The sequence below is a fragment of the Neophocaena asiaeorientalis genome, unplaced genomic scaffold (assembly GCF_003031525.2).
Source record: "Neophocaena asiaeorientalis asiaeorientalis breed wild unplaced genomic scaffold, Neophocaena_asiaeorientalis_V1.1 scaffold72, whole genome shotgun sequence".
Taxonomy (NCBI): domain Eukaryota; kingdom Metazoa; phylum Chordata; class Mammalia; order Artiodactyla; family Phocoenidae; genus Neophocaena; species Neophocaena asiaeorientalis.
This window is the reverse complement of record NW_020185336.1, coordinates 7,621,360-7,644,664: the sequence shown is the minus strand read 5'-3', so window position 1 is coordinate 7,644,664 and position 23,305 is coordinate 7,621,360. Positions and strand designations below refer to the sequence as shown.

Sequence of the window (23,305 nt, the reverse complement as noted above, 5' to 3'; positions counted from 1 at the left end):
CCCTAGGTCTGAAGTGGGTCTCTTGTAGACAGCATATATATGGGTCTTGTTTTTGTATCCATTCAGCCAGTCTGTGTCTTTTGTTTGGAGCATTTAATCCATTTACATTTAAGGTAATTATCAATATGTATGTTCCTATTACCATTTTTAAATTGTTTTGGGTTTGCTCTTGTAGGTCTTTTCCTTCTCTTATGTCTCCTGTCTAGAGAAGCTCCTTAATCATTTGTTGTAAAGCTGGTTCGGTGGTGCTGAATTCTCTTAGCTTTTGCTTGTCTGTAAAGGTTTTCATTTCTCTGTCAAATCTGAATGAGTTCGTTGCTGGGTAGAGTAATCTTGGTTGTAGGTTTTTCCCTTTCATCACTTTCAGTATGTCCTGCCACTCCCTTCTGGCTTGCAGAGTTTCTACTGAAAGATTAGCTGTTAATCTTACGGGGATTCCTTTTAAAGCTTGTGTTTCCTTATTTAATTTCATTTTGGATGTTCTGTCCATTGGTGAAAGTGGGGTGTTAAAGTCCCCTACTATGAATGTGTTACTGTCAATTTCCCCTTTTATGGCTGTTAGCATTTGCTTTATATATTGAGGTGCTCCTATGTTGGGTGCATAAATATTTACAATTGTTATATCTTCTTCTTGGATTGATCCCTTGATCATTATGTAGTGTCCTTCTTTGTCTCTTGTAATAATCTTTATTTTAAAGTCTATTTTGTCTGATATGAGAATTGCTACTCCAGCTTTCTTTTGATTTCCATTTGCATGGAATATCTTTTTCCATCCCCTCACTTTCAGTCTGTATGAGTCCCTAGGTCTGAAGTGGGTCTCTTGTAGACAGCATATATATGGGTCTTGTTTTTGTATCCATTCAGCCAGTCTGTGTCTTTTGTTTGGAGCATTTAATCCATTTACATTTAAGGTAATTATCAATATGTATGTTCCTATTACCATTTTTAAATTGTTTTGGGTTTGCTCTTGTAGGTCTTTTCCTTCTCTTATGTCTCCTGTCTAGAGAAGCTCCTTAATCATTTGTTGTAAAGCTGGTTCGGTGGTGCTGAATTCTCTTAGCTTTTGCTTGTCTGTAAAGGTTTTCATTTCTCTGTCAAATCTGAATGAGTTCGTTGCTGGGTAGAGTAATCTTGGTTGTAGGTTTTTCCCTTTCATCACTTTCAGTATGTCCTGCCACTCCCTTCTGGCTTGCAGAGTTTCTACTGAAAGATTAGCTGTTAATCTTACGGGGATTCCTTTGTATGTTATTTGTTGCTTTTCCCCTGCTGCTTTTAATATCTTTTCTTTGCATTTAATTTTTGATAGTTTGATTATTATGTGTCTCGGTGTGTTTCTCCTTGGATTTTTCTTTTGTGGCACTCCCTGTGCTTCCTGGACTTGATTGACTATTTCCTTTCCCATGTTAGGGAAGTTTTCAACTATAAGCTCTTCAAATATTTTCTCAGGCCCTTTCTTTTTCTCTTCTTCTTCTGAGACCCAATTCAAATGTTGATGTGTTTAATATTGTCCCAGAGATCTCTGAGACTGTCCTCAATTCTTTTCACTCTTTTTTCTTTATTCTGCTCTGCAGCAGTTATTTCCACTATTTTATCTTCCAGGTCACTTATCCGTTCTTCTGCCTCAGTTATTCTGCTATCAATTCCTTCTAGAGAATTTTTAATTTCATTTATTGTGTTGTTCATCACTGTTTATTTGCTCTTTAGTTCTTCTAGGTCCTTGTTAAACGTTTCTTGTATTTTCTCCATTCTATTTCCACAATTTTGGATCATCTTTACTATCATTACTCTGAATTCTTTTTCAGGTAGACTGCCTATTTTCTCTTCATTTATTTTGTCTGTTTGGTTTTTACCTTACTCATTTATCTCCTGCATATTTCTCTGTCTTCTCATTTTGCTTAACTTACTGTGTTTGGGGTCACCTTTTCGCTGGCTGCAGGTTCATAGTTCTTGGTGTTTTTGGAGTCTGCCCCCAGTAGTTGAGGTTGGTTCAGTGGCTTGTGTAGGCTTCCTGGTGGAGGGGACTGGTGCTTGTGTTCTGGTGGGTGGGGCTGGATCTTGTCTTTCTGGGGGGCAGGCCACGTCCAGTGGTGGGTTTTGGGGTGTCTGTGAACTTAGTATGATTTTATGAAGCCTCTCTACTAATGGGTGGGGTTGTGTTCCTGTCTTGCTAGTTATTTGGCATGGGGCATCCAGCGCTGGAGCTTGCTCTCCGTTGGGTGGAGCTGGGTCTTAGCATTGAGACTGTGATCTCTGGGAGAGCTGTTGCCGATTGATATTATGTGGGGCCAGGAGGTCTCTGGTGGTCCAGTGTCCTGAACTTTGCTCTCCCACCTCAGAGCCTCAGGCCTGACACCAGGCCGGAGCACCAAGACCCTGTCAGCCACATGGCTCAGAAGAAAAGGGAGAAAAAAAGAAAGAAAAATAATAATTAATAAAATAATAGAAAATAATTCAAATTTAAAAATAAGAAAGCAATTTGAAAAACACGAAGAGAGCAACCAAACCAATAAACAAATCCACGAATGATAACAAGCACTAAAAACTATACTAAGATAAACATAAAAATCAGAAACAAGTCAGTCGCAGACAGCAAACCCCAAGTCTACAGTTGCACCCAAAGTCCACTGCCTCAATTTTGGGTTGACACATTGTCTATTCAGGTATTCCACATGTGCAGGGTACCTCAAGTTGATTGTGGGGATTTTATCCACTGCTCCTGAGGCTGCACAGAGAAATTTCCCTTTCTCCTCTTTGTTCGCACAGCTCCTGGGTTTCAACTTTGGTTTTGGTCCCATCTCTGCATGTCGGTCACCCTCAGGCTTCTGTTCCCGCCCAGACTGGGTGGGGTTAAAGCAGCGGCTGATTAGGGGGCTCTCGCTCACTCACGCGGGGGGATGGAGAGGTACGGTAGTTATAATTGGAATGCAGGGCGAGGCTTCGTTGGCAGAGGCCGGCATGGTGTTGTAACAGCCTGAGGCACACTGTGTGTTCTCCTGCCAACTAATTTTTAAACTCCCTCTTTCTTGCCTTATTGTTTATTTTCAGTCACCTTCCCTCCCCAGATCTTCTCCTTTCCATGGCTATTGCCTTCCCAGAATTGTTGAGTTTGAGCACCCAAGTGGTCTCAGAGCAGGTGTTTCAGCCAGCCAACTGCTTATGACACGTGGAGACAAAACATGTTTCTTCTTATGGCATCTAAGAGTATACAAAGTCTGTGACTCATCCCTTTTCTTCCTTTATTGCCCCAACTAAAAGTGAAAGGGGGTTGATGACAGCTGTACTCTAGTAGTCACTAAGGAGATACAGAAAAACCTTGGTCCTGAGCTTATAACCCACTGCCTCAGTCCAGCCACCATTCTTCTTCATTGTTGTCCTGCATCAAGAAAAGGATCTGAGACTCAGTGTTTGCAAAACTCTGTGGATTCATAGAAGGACTAGCCCTGGCAGAGATGTTCTTCATTTCCCAGTCTGGTCATTTGCAGCTGGCCAGAACTCAGCAGAGATTTTGAGCATACCTCCTGCTGGAACAGATTGAGGGTACTTGTATTTGCATCTCTTTTGATCCACCAGCTTAAGACAAGAGCTTATAAATCAAAGGAGGTAGAAAGAAATGGCTGAAATCACTAGCAGCCACACTTAAGCTAAAAGAAAAGATAGATTTGGCTAAAGCACTAATGCAGCACTCACAGAGGAGAGCTGAGAGCACAGGCCCTATCCAAACGTTCAGTTATTCCACTTTGAACGAACCTTCTTTTTGTTAATGGGGCCAACCCATAAAGACAGTTATAAAGGCAGTTATAGATACTGCTCTAGCTTTATCTAGATTAAGATATTGAAAAAGTTTTGTTTTGTTTGTTTTGTTTTTGTTTTACACAAATGGGTTAACTTAGCCAAACTTTGACTCGCAGGGTACAAAATAAGTACAGTGGTCCAGTGACCCTTCACACTTGCAATACAGCATAGTATGTGTTGTAGAAAATGTGTAGGCAAAGGGTAAAATAATGTAAAGACAAAAGAAAAAAAGAATATTAAATGTCTTTAGATCTCTCCTTACTGGTTGGTTTTAGTGTTCTGAAGGGGAAAGTTGGAGATTAAACCACCACCAAAAAAACAAAATAGTAGAACAAGAAAAACAGAATAAGGAAAAATTAAGATCCAGCTCTACAGCAAAAAAAGGAAAAGAAACTTAGATGCCTAAAATAAATAGTGAATTCACATTCTGTAGTGAGCTATGTACATTTTTTTGTGTAATGACAATGGACACACAACCCTGGATAAACCATTCTCTTTTCTCCCCCTTTCATCAGCCATCAGTAGCCAATCGGGCCATGAGAAGAGTTAGTTCAGTTCCATCTAGAGCACAGTCTCCTTCTTATGTTATCAGCACAGGCGTGTCTCCTTCAAGGGGGTCACTGAGAACTTCTCTTGGTAGTGGATTCGGCTCTCCATCAGTGACCGACTCCCGACCGCTGAACCCCAGTGCATACTCCTCCACCACATTACCTGCTCAGCGGGCAGCCTCTCCGTACTCTGCACAGAGACCCGCCTCCCCATCAGCTGTACGTCGGATTGGGTCGGTCACCTCCCGGCAGACCTCCAGTCCCAACGGACCAACCCCTCAGTACCAAACGACCACCAGAGTGGGGTCCCCACTGACCCTGACGGATGCACAGACTCGAGTAGCTTCCCCATCCCAAGGCCAGGTGGGGTCATTATCCCCCAAACGCTCAGGGATGACCGCCGTACCGCAGCATCTGGGACCTTCGCTGCAAAGGACTGTTCATGACATGGAACAATTTGGACAGCAGCAGTATGACATTTACGAGAGGATGGTTCCACCTCGGCCAGACAGCCTGACAGGTGAGTACGAGGGGACAGCCCTACACAAAGCCCAGCGGGAAAGTCTTCCATGTAACCGTTGTTGAAACAGAGCATGTAACGTGGAAAAAGCTTACATTTTTATCTTAAAATTTATACTGCAGACTTCAGGCTGACTTGTCTTTCAGGCTCTATAATTTTTTTTCTTTTTGCGGTACCTGGGCCTCCCACTGCTGTGGCCCCTCCCGCTGCGGAGCACAGGTTCTGGACACGCAGGCCCAGTGGCCATGGCTCACGGGCTCAGCTGCTCCACGTTACGTGGGATCTTCCCAGACCGGGGCACGAACCCGCGTCCCCTGCGTCAGCAGGCAGACTCCCAACCACTGCGCCACCAGGGAAGCCCTGGACTGTATAATTTTTAATGCACCGAATTACACACATTTATATCACCAGACCTCTTTTGTAATGAATACATTTCCCCCATCCCTCACAATATTAGGATATAGGAGGTACTTGTTTGCTTTTTAGAAGAATTGGTTGGAATTCTAAACTGTTTGTTGAGGTTTTTCACAGTGAAATAGTTTTCACTAGCTAGGCCTACCCATACTCAAAACCCTAAGATATGTTAAAAGGTGGTATCAGAATGTCTGTTCAAATTTTTTTTTTTTAAAGAAATGCCCTAATAGTGTAGACTAGAATATGGATTTCCTCACTTACTGCCTTGATTTTTAGCATCCTGATGGGAAAGCACAAATTTCTTATGAATTACCTTCAAATGCCACTTGTATTAAATCAGAAAGACACCAACCAGGTCCCTGGTAGTCCAACTGTTTCCTTCAGGGTTTTTTCACGGCGGGTACCCTACATGATGTATAGACTTGTTCTTTTGATTAAAATGAATTCATCTTTAGCTAGTGTTCTAAATTATATTTTTAAAGTAACATGTACATAATGGTAAAAAGAATTCAAACTATGCAGGGAAATATGAATTGAGAAGTGAAAGTCTCAGCCTTCTCTTTACCCTCACCCAGTCCCACTCACCAGTTTATGTATCTTCCAGAATGTTTGATTACATATATGAGTATATACATTACATACAAATGTGCACACATTGTGTTTCTTTTTTATTTTTAATGCTGTTGGAATTCTATTATATATATCTTGTAAACCTTGTTCATTTTTTAATATGTCAGAGTTCTACTTCATTCTCTCAAGGGATGCCTAGGACCCTATTTTATAGATGTATTATAATTTAATCACTTTGCTATTAATGGACATTTAGGTTTTCTCATTTTTAGCTGTTAGAGACAATGATGCAATATATATTATTCCTCCTGCATATTTGCACATAGCTACTAAGATAACTATGGGATCCATTTCTTGAAGTAGAATTGCTGGATCAAAATATGTGTGTATATTTTCTTAATGAAATACTGTCAAATTGCCCCCAGGAAGGTTTTATAGATTTCTATTTATACCAGTAGTTTGAGCACATGTTCCCTACACCTTCACTAGCACTGCATGATGTCAAAGAGTTTCATCTTTGCCAGTCTGGCAGTTAAAAAGCTGTACCTCATTGTTTCAAGTGGCCTGTGTTGAGTAATGACTGAGGTTGATGATTTCATATGTTTATCAGCCATTTTATTGCTTTTCTGCAAACTGTGAGCTCAGGTCGTCTTATTTTTTTAATTTGTAAATGCTATTATACTTGAAATAAATTAACCCCTTGTAATATACTTCTCAGGTATTTTTCTCATTTTGTAATTTGTCTTTTGACTTTGTTTTTGGTATTTCTTATTTACAGAAGTTTTTAATATTTTGTGAAGTAAGATTAATATCCTTTCCGTATGGCTTCTGGGAAAGGTAAAGCCTTTTTGAAATTTTCTGATTGAAGAATCTTGCACAAAGAATTAATATTGAACTTGATTCTGAGCTCAAGGAAATTCCTAGTGGAGAAACTGCCTCTTTTTCATTCAGCCGTTAGAGGGGTGTCCTTGGCTTAGATATTTTCTGGTATGCCTCTGAAAAGTATGCAGCAGAGTGAGGTGGAATCATTTACGACATTCTGTCTCTGAAGGAAACCTTAAGAGATAAATAGTTCTGAGGATTTCTGTGCCCCAGCCTCGCCCCGTGTATGTGAACAACGGCTGTGCAGAAATCTGTGTTTGCAGTAGAGTGAAGAGGAAGCCCAGGAAAGAAAGTGAGCACATAAAGTACTGTCTCCATGTTTAACCCTGGAGCGCTGATCTCCTTTGGTTTAAAAAACCTGCTTCTCTGACAGTGCAGGTGAAGTTAGACTTTATGTTTCAGGGGGAAAAAATTATACGTAGCCTATTATGGATTTTTTTTTCCTAGAATATGACAGTCTTCAAAAGAAGTAAAGTGTTTTTTAAAATGTTCTAGGGACGCTTTGGTTTCCATCACCTAGCTACCTGCCCAATTAGCCTGAATGTGGATCCTAATTTGTAAATTCCTCTCTTTTTTTTTCTTATTTTAGAAAGTGATGCGCTTGTCATTATATTTACTATGCTTCTGATTTCAAAGGCTTAATAACCTGCTAATTGATAAGCCTAAAGCAATATTTTATAACAGATTCAGACACTTGGATATTTGGTGATCATAATTTAAATGATGTTTATAAATTACTTCCTACAACAGAAAAATATGTCTGCCTGAAAATATTCATTTCAGTATAATCATAGCATATCAAGACAAGTTTTGAGAATAAGAAGAATTCATATTTGGAAGATAAATTTATGTTTGTTTTCACTGACTTAAAACATAAAGGTTTTAAATCACAAGGAATATATCATTGAAGTAGGTAAACTAGTATGTATTTGTGGAATTGCAACATATCACTTGTCTTCCAGTTTAAAAGATACTAAGTTATAACAGCCTTTCTGTACAATCATTTTACTTAATCTATAGGGGCTATGTAATTTTGTAATTTTTAAATGTTAATCTACAGTAGTCGTGTTTTTGTTTTAATGCATGAGTAGGTAAACAAAAATATTTACCATCATAATGTTATTCACAAAGATTTCTAATATCGAGAAATTGCTATTTCACTATAATTCTTAAGTTTTTATTTCCCGTTATAGTCTTTCAGATACAGTCATTTCATCTCACTAATAATCCTGTAACAGGGGGCTGTTTATTGGATACTTTTTATAGTTGTAAGTGGTAACAAGCTCATTTGGTTACCTTTCTTGTGAAATCATAGTAAATGTTTATGAAAGTTTTCATATTATATGGATTCCAGTGAAGACTCCAGCTAGATCCTGGCACGGTGAGAATATCACATTCTGAACGGGGCAGAATGCTTTGGTCTCTTTTCACATCGCTGTGGTGGTGAGCCAAGGCGGCTTAGCCAACTTTAGGAGCATCCAGGGCTCAGCTTGCCTCCACCCAAGTGTTTGCGATCTTCAGAGTCTCACAGTAAATCAAGGGCTCTACTGAATATTAAAATAATGCCTCATACTGATAAGATTTCCAAGAACTAGGTGCATTTTCCTGCCCACTTTACGTCACCATTAACAAAATCAATGCCTGCAACTTTTGTTCAAGATACTCTTGGGCTCTATAAAGAAATGGAGTTTATACTGTGCTAAGAATGAGAAATCTGCCAGTGAATAAAAAGCTGAAATCCTCAGATGAGAACTTTACAACAGCAATCATAATATGGTCTTTAGAGTTACATGGGCTTCCATGAACCCCTGGTGAGATAACGTCCCTCCTTAACCTTATGTCTGTGGAGGGCTCTGTCCAGTTCAAGGTTTCTCACACCATGTCTCAATGATCCTTGAGAAATAGCTTTGTCCAGTGCAATGACAGATCATGGAGGGGGCTTCCTCTCAGCCCCACCAGGAAGTAGCTCTCTGAAGGGGATGAACTACATTTCCTTTGGGGCTCTGTTTCCTCAATTTTAAAATGGGAAGATTTGGCTGAATGAGCTCCCAATTATAAGATCGTATAAACCTGTGATCTTCATTTTAGTAAGTGAGAAGCCAGTAGCCAAAACCCACATTTGTTCATTTAATTTCTTCCCATATCACATTGCTGTCCGGGGTTGGTAATAATCATTCATATTAGAAGCTTTAATGTATTAACTTTCTTGCCACTCCTCACTAAGCAACATGTAATTATCACTCACATTCAGGCCCATTCACTTTTAGTTGTCATATGATTAACTGAGCTAACAAGATGTGAGCAATCGTGTCTTTTGGTAATTAGTTACTGTGTTGATTATTTGCAGTCTTTTTAAAAGCAAATATATGCTGACTGACCTCAGATATGTTTGTGCTTTTTCTTGCTCGTATTTAGAATGTAACCTTAGTTGGTATTCTTACCAAGTGACAAATTTTACTTACCAATGAATGATGACAACTCACAAATTTCTGAGCATCATAATGTAGAATATACTAATTCACTTTTTTAAAGAAAATAACATGTTTGGGTTTGAAATTTGCATTAATTATTAATAATTTGAATGAGAGTATTTGAAATGACTTAATACACTAACTTTGTACTTTTCCTTTACACTAGAAAGAAGGTAAACAAGAATCTTGTATTTGGATTCCTAGAAAAACACTTGTTTTTTTAATTGTGATAACAAATAATAAAAGAAAACTATAAATCTTATTAGTTCACTGATGATATTTTAAACTTTGTAACATAAAATTTCACCTTTTTCTATAAAATTCTTGGATGAATGTATTGAGACAAAGTTCAGAACAGTTCTTGAACATCAGCCTATTTCTAAGCACTATTATGTAGGTGTCGTCTTAAGTGTTGGGATTTAAAGAGGTGTGGGACATGACGGCGCTCTCTTTTTGGTCACCATCATAAAATAGCTTACAGTTGGGGGACGAATTTCAGAGTATCAAACCATTTAATAATTTCTTATTTTTTTTTTAGAAAATTTACTTTTATCCTGCTGCCAGAGGAGAAAGTTTTATTTTTAGAATGTATATGGTATCCCATTCATATCTGTCATCCCTCTATTGTAAAACTCACTAGGTTTGGTGTTTAGACTCAGCATTTGGTCCTGTTGTTTAGCAGTTATACTTTTAACCTCACCACAGCTTTCAAGTTTTTTAATGATGTAATTTTCTTGCCTGTAGGCTTACGGAGTTCCTATGCTAGTCAGCACAGCCAGCTTGGACAAGACCTTCGTTCAACTGTATCTCCCGACTTGCACATCACTCCTATCTATGAGGGGAGGACCTATTACAGCCCAGTTTACTGCAGCCCAAACCACGGAACCGTGGAGCTCCAAGGATCGCAGACAGCACTGTACCGCACAGGTTCGGGTGGGCATCAGCTCTGTTCAGCTGCTTTCCCAATTTCACCAGCCCAAGAGTAGAGGATTTTATTGAGATGGATTTCCTGTTAGAGTGAATTCATATTGCCCATTTGGTTGCAGATAAGCAGCCGTGAAAGCAAATCAATAAACAGTAAAACAGAAGTTCATTCAGTGCCTATTTATAAGTGATATATTTTTACCTTAGTTCAATCTGATCAGTGAACACAGTGATTATATTTTAATTCACAAATAAGTTTGTTGAGCTATAAATCTGACTCCTCAGGTTGGAAGCATATCAGATACAGAAAGGAAAGCCTTTTTTGGAATATTTCTTTGTAATTTTTGTTTCCTAGAACACGTATTTAGAGAAAATCCCTACGTGAGCTATTGGCTTATCTTTGATTTAGCATGTATGTAGCCCAAGTGTATTTGGTATTTCTCTTTTTTCGTTACTGAATCTCTTCTGAATTCTTAAGTGATAGAATGTGAAATAAATATTCCTTATGATAGACTCAATCTGGGACAGAATGCAATGATGGCAGTTATAAAAATAGGGAACAGTAATTCACCAGGGGTCCAGTGGTTAGAACTCCGTGCTTCCACTGCAGGGGGCCCAGGTTCGAGCCATGGTTGGGGAACTAAGATCCCACATACCACGTGGTATGACCAAAAAATAATAATAATAATTTTTAAAATAAGAAGAAAAATAAGCAGCTAGTGCATCACACCCTTGCACCCCCAGACTCACATTTGTGTCACACCGTAGCGGCTGATAGAGCAGAAGCTAGAACCTGTGGCCACGTGAGCTGCCAGATTGTGCTACGGGTGTGGCTTATAAAGTCCCAAGAGGCCGCTTTAAAAAAAAAAAAAAGTTAGTACAGATTTATTAACGTGCCCATAAATGAATTCCAGGTAGCAATGATAATTCCCTAAAGACACAGCTCTAGGAGCCATACCTCACAGAACACCATGAGGGAGAAGACTGAATTTGAATTGGTTCTTTGCCAAAAACTGACAGTTTGGTCCACTGTGGTATTTTTCTCCTGATAAAATGTACCAATTTTTAATAGATGTTAGTGAAGAAATGTTTCACTCATTATGTTCTGTAAATTGAAGAATTTCTTTATTAGGATTAAGAAGTAAATAGTGTTAAAATATGTTAATTGCAGGAAGAATATGAACACAATCATTGGAGAGATACCTACTGCAATAATTTGGAAAGAAAGGTTAAATGCAATGTACAGTACTTTATACATAGCATCACGCAATCATTTTAGGGAGTAGCTTTAGAAGAATTTGATATATCAGTCTTCTTTCCTGAGGAGTGTATTTTCCAATGTTATCAAAATACACAAGTCTATAAATAAAATATATATCAAAATACATAACCTGTATTCACTAGGTGTCCAAAGTTTGACGGTTTCAGTTATCTATAAGTTTGAATATCTTACTTGTCTTTTATTGCTAAAATGTAGTTATGAAATTTTGTGATTTATTTCTAAGATTAGTTTAATTATTTTCCTTTATTTCACTCTCAGTTTTTTTTTTTTTTTTTAATTATTTATTTATTTATGGCTGTGTTGGGTCTTCGTTTCTGTGCGAGGGCTTTCTCCAGTTGTGGCAAGCAGGGGCCACTCTTCATCGCAGTGCGCGGGCCTCTCACTATCGCGGCCTCTCTTGTTGCGGAGCACAGGCTCCAGACGCGCACGCTCAGTAGTTGTGGCTCACGGGCCCAGTTGCTCCGCGGCATGTGGGATCTTCCCAGACCGGGGCTCGAACCTGTGTCCCCTGCATTGGCAGGTAGATTCTCAACCACTGCGCCACCAGGGAAGCCCTCACTCTCAGTTTTGTTACCAAATCTTAAACATATTAAGACCTACTGTGTAAGCAGATTTATAGTTTCATTTTTGCTCTTTCCTGCTAATAAAATTGACATAAATATTGTTTGTGTTATGTTAAAAACTTCAGTACCTTTGTTAGCACTAATGAGCTAGATTGGTAATATCTAAAAGTAAGCAATTTGTATAATTGTTAAAAACTTAACCCTTCTTAAAACTAAAAATATTTTGACTTTGAAAAGTATCACTTTGTGGAGAACATACTAATCTTTTTTAAAATGCTGACTTTCTAGTAGGTGTTGGAAATCTGCAAAGGACGTCCAGCCAACGAAGTACCCTTACATACCAAAGAAATAATTATGCTCTGAACACAACAGCTACCTATGCGGAGCCCTACAGGCCAATACAATACCGAGTGCAAGAGTGCAATTATAACAGGCTTCAGCACATAGCACCAGCTGATGATGGCACCACGAGATCCCCATCAATAGACAGCATTCAGAAAGATCCCAGGCAAGTACTGGTTATGAGTCTCCAGAATGCCACCATATCTCAGGAGTCAACTAGTTCCTTCATTCTGACTTTTTTCAAGTTGCCGTGTCTGTTATAATATCAGTAACTCCTTATCTCTCATATTTCCAGTTGTTTTCCAGCACTGTAGGTCACTGAGGTTAATTTCACTTTAGAGATAGATTCCTTCTTTCAGCGCTTTAATAATAAGTCAGAGAATGCACAGGTCTGTGTGAATATCTGCAGCACCCACAGTTGAAATACTTCATCAAGGCAACTACCTGGGATAGCCTCTTCATCTGAATTACACAAAAGATTTTAAAGGATCATTTTATGCCTTTTCCTTTATCTTGGCTGACCTCTTACATGATGGCTTCAGAAAATGCATATGGTTGTTTTAAACTGGGAAAGACCAGTGTCATGTACATTTTCAATCATACTGGTCAGTGCCGTGTTGCGCTTTTATTAACTAGGTCCTTTGAAAAGCTTTCTCCCATTTAGGGGAAAATAGTTTACAAGAAATTCTCACATCTCATGAGCAAAAAATATTTAGCAAATAATAGATGTTTCCTGCTTTTAATTTTATTTGGCCATGTAGAAAACATGTTTTATTAAGATGAGTCATTTAGTACTTGATCGATTTTGAAAAAGTAGCCTCATCTCTTTAATGAAAGTCATTTAAAATATTCAGGAAATAAAGATATTTAGAAACTAAAAGAGAATTTTAGCTTCTGAAAGAGTGAAATTATTTCTAAATTTTAAGCAGCTTGAGTGTTATTTTAAGGCATATATTAACAAGATTTCATTCACTCTTTGCCCATAAATAGTTGTTTCACTGAAAGATTGTTATCATTATCAATTCATTTATAGCAGCCTACCAACTTATCCTAATGAATTAAAAGCATGAGTGAGGTTTGGTTATTAAAACAAAATAACCTAAGGTACTTTTGAGTTGAATGGGAAGCCCACTGCTTCACTAAAACCACTCCACCTATTCACTCATTTGCCTAAAATATTTTACAGTGTATGCATACATTTGGTTCTGCTATTCCTATTTGTCACCCTTCTGTTATTTTAAGGATTTCTAAAAATAATTTGTCTAATAACAACTTCAATATAATTAAGTCAAAAAATTTTTACATGATTTTGTTTTTTGTCCTTTTCTTTTTTAAAATTTGTTCACTTATTTATTTTTGGCTGCATTGGGTCTTCGTTGCTGCACGCGGGCTTTTTCTAGTTGCGGTGAGCAGGGGCTACTCTTCTTTGCAGTGCACAGGCTTCTCATTGCGGTGGCTTCTCTTGTTGCAGAGTGTGGGCTCAGTAGTTGTGGCTCACAGACTTTAGAGTACAGGCACAATAGTTGTGGCACATAGGCTTAGTTGCTCTGCAGCATGTGGAATCTTTTTGAAGTCCTCACAAGAACAACAGACTAGGGCACGCTACTAGATGCAGAAATTCTCAAAAGGGTTTTGAATTGTAGGTAATTTAGACCATCCCTTGGCTGAATCTGCAGAGAAAAGAATAGCTACCCAGAAAAGCAGTGAAATATGATAAGAGCTTTGAGTTTAGTATGCATTCCTGAAGACTTCAGTTTTGACCTCTGATATGAGCTGATTCATTATAAACAAGGATTTCGTGTCTGATAATATACTTCAGTTATTCATAGTATGATAATTTCATAGTCTAATGCATAAAACTGTTATGGCTAGCTTTGATTATGTGAAACTTTACTGATAATGCATTTTGTAAGATGAATAAATGATTATCTTATAATAGGTGCATTTATTTATTTGCAACTGGAATCCAAGTGAGTTTAAAGTTTGAATAGTCAAACCATGAAATTAAAAACTCATGATAATTATTACTTAATTTTTAGTTTTAAAAATAGCAAATTTTACTATTTTTATTCACTTCTAAACTTACTTCCTCTGTCATTAATGCTACATTATAGTTAACCTGAAAACTACCCTGCAAGACTTAAGAAGTTGTTGATGTTTTATACATAAGAGGAAATGTATGAGTTTTTTTTAATAGTTGTCTAGTTTGGAAGCAAAATTTATTAATAGTACAAATAATTCATCTGAAAGGAGTAACAAAGTACTTGTTATGGAAAGTGACAGTGACTGAAAGAATGACAGCAATCATGGTGTTCTTTTTGAGGAGGGCTTCAGCTGTGACATTCAACAGAATAATTCCATTTACCATCTCCTTGACCTTTAAGTTGTTGTCAAATATTTTACTTCTACATACATTATCAAATCCATAATGTAGTGTTGTTATTTTTACTGTAAATAGTCAGTTGTCTTTTAAAGAAATTAAGCTAAGTTTAAAAGATGGTCTTTATATTCACCTGCATACTTATTTGTAAATAGTTCTCTTCATGTCTTCCTAGAAATTCTAGTTTCTGTCTCCACTCATTTCCCTTCAGCCTGAAGAACTTTCTTGAGCCTTTCTTGTGTTGCATGTCTGCTGGCAACACATTCTCTCAGCTTTAATTTATCTGAAAATGTTTTTATTTACTCGTTTTTAAAGGATACTTTTGCTAGGTATAAAATTCAGGGTTAATAGGGTGTGGTGTTTTTTTTTTCAGTCCTTTAAAGGATGTTGTTCCTTGTCTTCAGACCTCCATTGTTTCTGATGAGAAGTCAGCCAACATTTGTACTGCTCTTCTCATTACGCAATGTATCTTCTCTCTGGCTGCCTGTCAGACTTTTCATATTATTGTTGACCTTAAGCAGTTTTACTCTAACAAGCCTAGGCATAGTTTTCTTTACATTTAACCTGCTTGGGATTCACTGACATTCTTTAAATATTAGTTGATGATTTTACCAAAATTGAGACATATTCAACCATTATTTCTGTAAATATTTTTTCTGGCCCAAAATTCACTCTCCTCTCCTGGGATAACTTGACATCATCTCACAGGTTACTGAAGTTCTGTTCTTTTTTTTTTTTAATCTTTTTTCTCTGTATCCTTCATACTGGATCTCTTTTTTTAATTAATCTGTCTTCAGATTTGCTGTGTTTTTCTTCTGTGGTCTCCAGTCAGTTGTTAAGCCCATCCAGTGGATTTTTTTTTCTGACACTTTAATTTGGCTTTTTTGTAGTTTTCATGTCTCTGATAACATTCCCCATCTATTCACTCCTTACATACATCTTTTGCTTTATGTCTTTGAGCACATTTATAAAAACCATTTTTAAGTCCTCTGATCATTCCGACATCTCAGTTTTCTCTGGGTATGTTTCTATTATTTGTTTGTTTACATCTTTGAGAGTCACATTTTTCTGTTTCTTCTTATGCCTAGCAGTTTTAAATTATATGCTGATTGTTGTGGATAATACATTGTAGGGACTCTGTATTATGTTGTCTCCTCTTAGGATTCTAAGTTTCGTTGTGGAAAATAACTAAATTACTGATAAGTGCTTTTGATCCTGTCACAATTGGTTCTGTTCTTTGCTAGGACAGGTCTATTTTAGATTTATTTTACTCCTAGAACATGGCCCTGACCCTGTGGAATGGTTCTTACTCCTAAATATGGCCTTTGTGGAGACTAAATGCTGAGGTGATCGGTGAGGTCTGCACTATGACTGGGCTGGAAGTCCAACAACTCCTGGTTTAGTTCTCATTCCAGCAGCAGCTATTCTCCACCAGATCTGTACATGTACATGCAAGGCACATGTACAGCCCAGCGCTCAACTAACGACTTGTGCATAATCCTTACACAGACTTGTTAAATCTCCTCTGCATAGCTCTGTCCTCTCCAATATCCTGCCCTGCAAATTTTAACCTCTTGAGCATCCCCAAATTCCAATCTTTCCCCCTCAGTTCACTTAGACCATCATGCCCATTCAGACTTGCTTCCTGTGCCATGATCCAAAAAGTGCCCTCAGGCAGAAAGCCAAGTGAGTATGGGGTTCCCAGGGTGATGCCCCTGCCCCTTCAAGGATTACATTCTTGTGTTACTTGTTGTCTAGGGCCTGAAAACAGTTTCCTCACACATTTAGTCCAGTTTAATGGTTGTTTATGGGAGGAAGGCAAAGCCCAGTACTGGTTACTACTCTATCATGGCTAAAAACAGAAGTCTGGGCTTAGGTTTTAATGAAGCAAATCTTGGCAAGCATTGACGCCAGCCAGCCAGCCCATGAATTGATAGAAGTCTTTCCAGGGTAAATTTCTTCTGAAAATCAAGGCTGGAGTTGGTGTCAACTGAGCCTAACTGCCCATCTCCAGCGGGAGCCCACCCTTTGTGTTGTCTGGCTCAGGAGGCACCCAAGGATGCTAGGAAATCTTGACCATCCCTGTGGCATTTAAAGAGAACAGAAATGTGTATTTGTAATGACTGAGTCATCACAGAAAGATTAAATCACACTCCTTGCACTCTGTTAATTACCTTATAGATTTATATATAATAGACTTTAGATAGATTTTCATCAGAAATAGTTAACATAGTATAGTTCATTTTTCAGGGATGATGAATATTAGTAAAACATCTTTCATAATGCAAAGTATGTAAACTACTTTAATATATATCACCACAATTTAATCATCATAGCCAGCCTAAGAAGAAGTTAAACATGATAGTTTTATTGTTCCTAATTTACAGATGGGGAAACTGAAGTTCTATGTAAATGGTTTTCAAAATCACATCACAATTGAAGGACCTGGGACTTAAACATAGGCAATCTAACTCCAAATTCTGTGCTTTTTCTGCTGCGTTATCCTGCCTCTTGGCACTTATGGTTTTCTTAATGCCTGTTAATGACATCATCATCATCCAGTCTGTTCCCCAAGCTGGAAATCTCCATCTCACCCTTGATTTCAGTTTTCAGTAGATAATCTGGTTGCCGTGCAAAGAATAGTTGGGGGAGGGAGTGATATTTGAAGCAGAGAGAACATGTAAGTGGCATGTAGAGGGTCCAGCCAAGATAGAAAGAGTGGATGGATTTGGTTTATATTAAATATTTTGGAGATAGTCTACAGAGTTTGCTGATGGATTGGATGAGAAGAATAAGGGACAGAGAAAAATCAAGGATGGTCCTATTTTGAGCAAATGTGGGGATAGGGGATAGTCTCCTTGCCACCAGTCTTTTTTGATTCTAGTATATTCTCTACTTGGCCACCAGAGTTATCTTCCTTATAAATGTGACCTTGTTGCATTCTCTCACGCTTCTGCTTTAAGACCTCCACCAGCTTTCTGTTCCTTGTGTGTGGTGATAACATATTAGACCACTAACCTCCACCTCTTAATTACTAATCCCGGGTCCCTCATCTATCTATATCTAATGTTATTTGATAGTGCCTACCGTATGGGGCAACAGTCAAGGTAAGTGAGATAATATCTATAAAGCTCTTGACAGAATACCTGACACAGATAATCTCAATAAGTAATTATTCATGTTATTGCTATTAAGACTAGACTTTTTTAGTTTGGCATACAAGCCCCTATACATAAAATTATGTCTTATTCAATGTTTGTATCTCCAGCACCTGTTCTGGCACTTGTAGCATAGTAAGAATGCACCAATGTGTGATATGAATGTGTGTGTGCAGGTGTGGAATGACCTGACCCTCTGTAGTGGATGAACCAGTTCATACTGGAGCCTTCCCAGAGAGGCTGTGGACCTTTAAAAACTGGGCCATAGAAGTATCACTGGGTCATTAATTTAAAGATTTATTTTTAAGTTTCTTCGGGATTAATTCATTTTTGATTAACAGTTTACTCCATCCTGTTATCAAAGTCTGCAGATTTGTTGCTTTGTGAACCGTTTGTAAGAAGCTGGTCTTTATGTAACATAAGCATAAAATCACATTTAACAAGGATTCCAAACAGTGAGCCGATCAAGTTACATCAGAAAATCTGACAATGTGATGTTACCTGAAAAAAACGTAGTATAAAAGTATGTACGTATATTTAATATGATTGTATACTTATTATACAAGAAGTGGGGTAGCACGGGGGTGAGGGCACAGACTCTGAAGGCAGATGCCTGGGTTCAAATGTTGCTCTGTTGTTGACCAGCTGGGTGACACTAGGCAAGTCGCTTAGCCCTTCGGCTTCAACCTCCAAATCTACAAGGTCAATTTAAGGATAGATGAACTAATATACATAAAAGGCCTAGAATAGTGCCTGGCACGGAATAGTACGTGCTATTTAGTAATAATCCAATTCTTTGAAAAAAATTCTGTACAGACACATGTGCACTCTTGCCTGCATATGTTGGTTGAAAAAAACACCAGTGGGAAATGTCAACAGTTGTTTTCTCGGATATAGGGTTACTGCAAAAACATTTTTTATCATGTTTTATGTTTCTTATAATCAAGAGCAACCATATATATTAAATTTCTTAAAAATCATCAGGTACACAGTATTTCCACTGGCTTTTGCTCCTCCCTCCTCAGGAGTGACATCTCACCTAGCTGAAGCGCACTTGTTTACCTGAGCCTCACACCTGCGAATTTCTTACATAGGTAGAAAGGCGTAAAATTAGAATCAGGAGGAGGAAAACAAGAATGAAAAAGTTACCCATATTAAGAACCTCTTTGTTACCCTGAATCTTTCTCTGCATCTGTGCATCATGATTTCTTTAAGATCATAAGCATCTGTGATATGTTCATCAGTGCATAAAAATTATTTACATACATACATACATATATATATATATATATATATATATAGTTCTTCTAGGATTTTTGTAACTTCCCATTGTCTCCGCTGAGCTCTCTTCTCTGACAAATGTTTTGTTCAGTGTATCGGTAGAACACGGGCCTTCCTTTCTGAAGCCGCGTTTTTCTCGTGCAGGGAGTTTGCCTGGCGTGATCCCGAGTTGCCTGAAGTCATTCACATGCTGCAGCACCAGTTCCCGTCAGTTCAGGCAAACGCAGCAGCCTACCTGCAACACCTGTGCTTTGGCGACAACAAAGTGAAGCTAGAGGTACAGGACCAGTGCCTGGGATGCCAGAGTTGGCAGGGCGGGGAATGGGGAGGGCCGAGCAGTGCCTTTCCGTCCGTTTAGCAGCTGCCTGCTTGTGTGCTTAAGAAATGACCAGATGCAATCTAGAGGCCCTTTTCAAGGGGTGTTCTGATACCAGTGACTCTTTTACTTCTCAGCTATGCATTTCAATATTTCTTGGGAAAATCTGGGATGAGATTACTTCTTGAAGTACATTTAGCATTTTCAAATCATGTGTCCACTCATTAGCTTATTCATAAAACATGAAACAAAATCAATTTAACCTGCATTTTAAAAGTATTTTCTATAAATCTATTAGATACAAATTATAGTATGTACTTGTGAACTCATGTATTTTACGAGATTCTGGTCAGAATCGGTGCCAACACACAATTAAGTAAAGGATTTATAACCATTACTAATACCGAACATATATGAATATTTTATTTCAGATTTTAAGCTTTTGGGGCTTTTATAGAAACATAGTGAGTCATTGATATTGGCTAGATTTAACATTTTAGACCTTTTTTCCTCCTGCAATGTCATATGGAACTTAAGCATTTTTCACCCCTTAAAATTTAGAACAACACACAGTTACAGACTAAAGGTGAATGCAGTAAATAAAGCCCAAAAATATTCACATAAATATTAATGAAGTGACAAATGGAAGAAAATTTAGGGAGAGTCACCTAGAGAAACAATTCTAGAAAGCAAATGACTTCAGTCAAAAATCTCTTCCTGGGGCTCCCCTGGTGGCGCAGTGGTTGAGAGTCCACCTGCCGATGCAGGGGACGCGGGTTCATGCCCCTGTCCGGGAAGATCCCACATGACGCGGAGTGGCTGGGCCCGTGAGCCATGGCCGCTGAGCCTGCGTGTCCGGAGCCTGTGCTCCGCAACGGGAGAGGCCACAGCAGTGAGAGGCCCGCATACCGCAAAAAAAAAAAAAAAAAAAATCTCTTCCTGTGTTGTCTTCGACCCTGCATACAGCTTTGTTGTGGTCGTGTATTTGTGCATTTCACTTGGAAGTGACAGCATAATCCCTGTGTACATTCGGAGGGTTAGCGTATGACCATGTTACCTGCGTGTGGCCGTTAAGCCACCTAAGTCTCCCTTCCCTTCTTTAAGCCATGAACCTGTGAAAAGAGCTTCATCTTGAGAGTGTCCTTAAAATTTATAAAACATGTATTTTTTTAGAATAAAAAATAATCATTTGAAATGATCTGGAGTTGTATGTTTTCCGTAATCTTTCCATAACAGACTTTTGTTTGCTCTCTGATTGACCACATGTCACTTAGGCCTGGTACCTAATATTTTTCATTCTAGGTGTGTAGGTTAGGGGGAATCAAGCATCTGGTTGACCTTTTGGACCACAGAGTTTTGGAAGTTCAGAAGAATGCTTGTGGTGCCCTCCGAAACCTTGTTTTTGGCAAGTCTACAGATGAAAATAAAATCGCGATGAAGAATGTTGGTGGGATACCTGCCTTGTTGCGACTGTTGAGAAAATCTGTTGATGCAGAAGTAAGGGAGCTGGTCACAGGTGGGTAAAGAATGTGATCACGTCTTGGAGGAGATGTTGAAAACCATCTAGATTCTGCCCATGTATGGTGGCATCGTGAAGGACTTGGAGGTTCTAGGTTGGAGGTGACAATACAGTGCTCACAACTGTGACAAAGGCTGTGTGTAAGTTAATCTAATGATTCAGAAGGTACTCGCAGTGCTGTAGTCACCTCGACTAGTATCATTTATTGTACTTGTTAGTGCGTAAGTATCAGCTAACAGATGTCTTGTCACAGAGGGCTGAATACGTCATTTTTCATTACATATTCCATAGTAATTACTTGTTTTAAATAGACTGGCTCTCCTTCCTTATGAAAATAAACTGTACTTAATGGATTGGCTACCTTCCACTTCAGTTCAGCCTGTGTCTGAAAGCCTGTTAGTATCTCAGATGCTTCTCTGGGTACTGGAGATGTAAAGTTGAATAAAACTCAGTCCCTGCCTTCAAGTAGCACTTCGATTCCAGAGGAACACAAGTGATTTTCTGTGAATGTCAGTGAAACGTGCAAGTGCTGGACTCCATAGAGGTTGCATTGGGAGCACGGCAGATGGGTAGGGAAGTTCTCTGGTCAGTGTGAAACCAAAGCTGGCCTAAAGGTTGAGGAGGCATTGGCTGGGTATACAGGGGAAATATTTCCAGTCGCAAGCAGAGGCTCGGAGACAGCATGGGTTATACAGGCGGAGCTGCCAGCAGGAGGGGGATGCTGAAAGGAGACAAGAACAGAGAGAAACACAGGCCTGGTTTGGGGAACTTGTGTCCCACATGCAGTGGGAGTGATTACAGGGCATGGCGTGGCTAGTTTGGGCTTTTATATGCATTCTTCCAGCAGGCAGTAGGGGTGGGGGATTGATTTGAAGTAGATGAGCCTGGCACCTGGGAGGCCTATGAGGAGGTCAGTAGTCTAGAGATAATAGCTTGAACTGTATCAGTGGTAGAAAGAAGGGGTGGGCAGTGGAGAAGAGGAAACAATGAGAGAAATATTTCATGGCCAGGCCACAGTGGTCCAACATGGGGAGTGAGAGTCCCAGAGGAACTGAGTGATGCTTTGTCTTGAGGTCAAGCTGAGAGAACAGTTCTGCAGGAGGGTGATTAATGACAGCACTGTTTATAAGAGTATTAGGGGGAAATACTGAGTATTCATTGGTAGGAAAATGGTTAAATAAATGGCAGTACATTCACACAGTGAAACCACATAGAAGGGCTAAAATAAGTTCATTAGAGCTATCTGTAGCAACATAGATAAATCTCTAGAAACATTGGTAGAATGATAAGCACAGCATGACACTATGGTATAAATTTTAAAATATGCAGGTTGAGGCTATCTTTATTTTTTGATATAGGCACATGCAATAAAGGTAAAATTTTTCATTAGAATGATAAAAGACAGATTCAAGATAGTGGTTACCTCTACAGGGTGCGGGTAGAGAAAAAGGCATTGAGGAGTATAATCTGGCTCCACTTCTTTAAAAGGAAAGAGAAATCTGAAACAAAGAAGACAGAATGTTAATACAGTTGATCCTTGAACGACCTGGGGGTTGGGGGCCCTGACCCTCTGTGCAGTCGAAAATCTGCATATAACTTATGGTTAGCCCTCCGTATATGTAGTTCCTCCGTATCCACGATTCCACATCTGTGGATTTAACCAGCCACCAATTGTGCGATACTATAGTTTTTACCATTGAAAAAAATCTACATATAAGTGGACCTGTGCAGTTCAAACCCATATTGTTCAAAAGTCAACTGTATTTAACAAAGCTAGGGGTCGGGGCTTCCCTGGTGGCACAGTGGTTGAGAGTCCGCCTGCTGATGCAGGGGACACGGGTTCGTGCCCCGGTCTGGGAGGATCCCACATGCCGCAGAGCGGCTGGGCCCATGAACCGTGGCCGCTGAGTCTGCGTGTCCGGAGCCTGTGCTCCACAACGGGAGAGGCCACAACAGTGAGAGAGAGGCCCGCGTACCGCAAGAAAACAAAAAAAACAAAACAAACAAAGCTAGGGGTGGTGGACATCTGGGTGTTTGTTTTATATTTGCTATGCTATTTTTCATGCTTGAAATAGTTAATTTAAAATGTTTTAAAGACATTTCTTCCAAGTGAATCCCATTCTCCACTAGCTTCCACTATGAAATCAGAGCTTTAGGTTCTGTCAGCTGTTATTCAGTAATACTTAGGAATGTAGCAAACCACCTTGAATCTAATATTTAGTTAAGGGGAATCAACTTTCTCATAAGATATTCATGTTCAAAATAAGTACCCTGTACTTCGAATAAGGTATGAAAATTACGTACTAAAAGTAGAATGCGCTTTTTTTTTTTTTTTTTTTTCAG

General features: G+C 38.9%; 1 protein-coding gene across 10 annotated transcripts in view; it reads left to right on the top strand.

The window, feature by feature from the left end:
• The window catches only part of PKP4 (plakophilin 4), a 251,819-nt gene that overhangs the window by 191,817 nt on the left and 36,697 nt on the right, over positions 1-23,305 (top strand). For 7 of the 10 annotated variants that reach the window (XM_024735926.1, XM_024735928.1, XM_024735932.1 and 4 more), the window contains 5 exons: positions 4,308-4,860; positions 9,942-10,130; positions 12,255-12,474; positions 19,272-19,404; positions 20,746-20,959. In XM_024735926.1, the coding sequence (XP_024591694.1) occupies positions 4,308-4,860; positions 9,942-10,130; positions 12,255-12,474; positions 19,272-19,404; positions 20,746-20,959 (1,309 nt within the window). The remainder of the gene's footprint in view (positions 1-4,307; positions 4,861-9,941; positions 10,131-12,254; positions 12,475-19,271; positions 19,405-20,745; positions 20,960-23,305) is intronic. The other 3 variants (XM_024735930.1, XM_024735929.1, XM_024735927.1) reach the window with 3 other exon arrangements.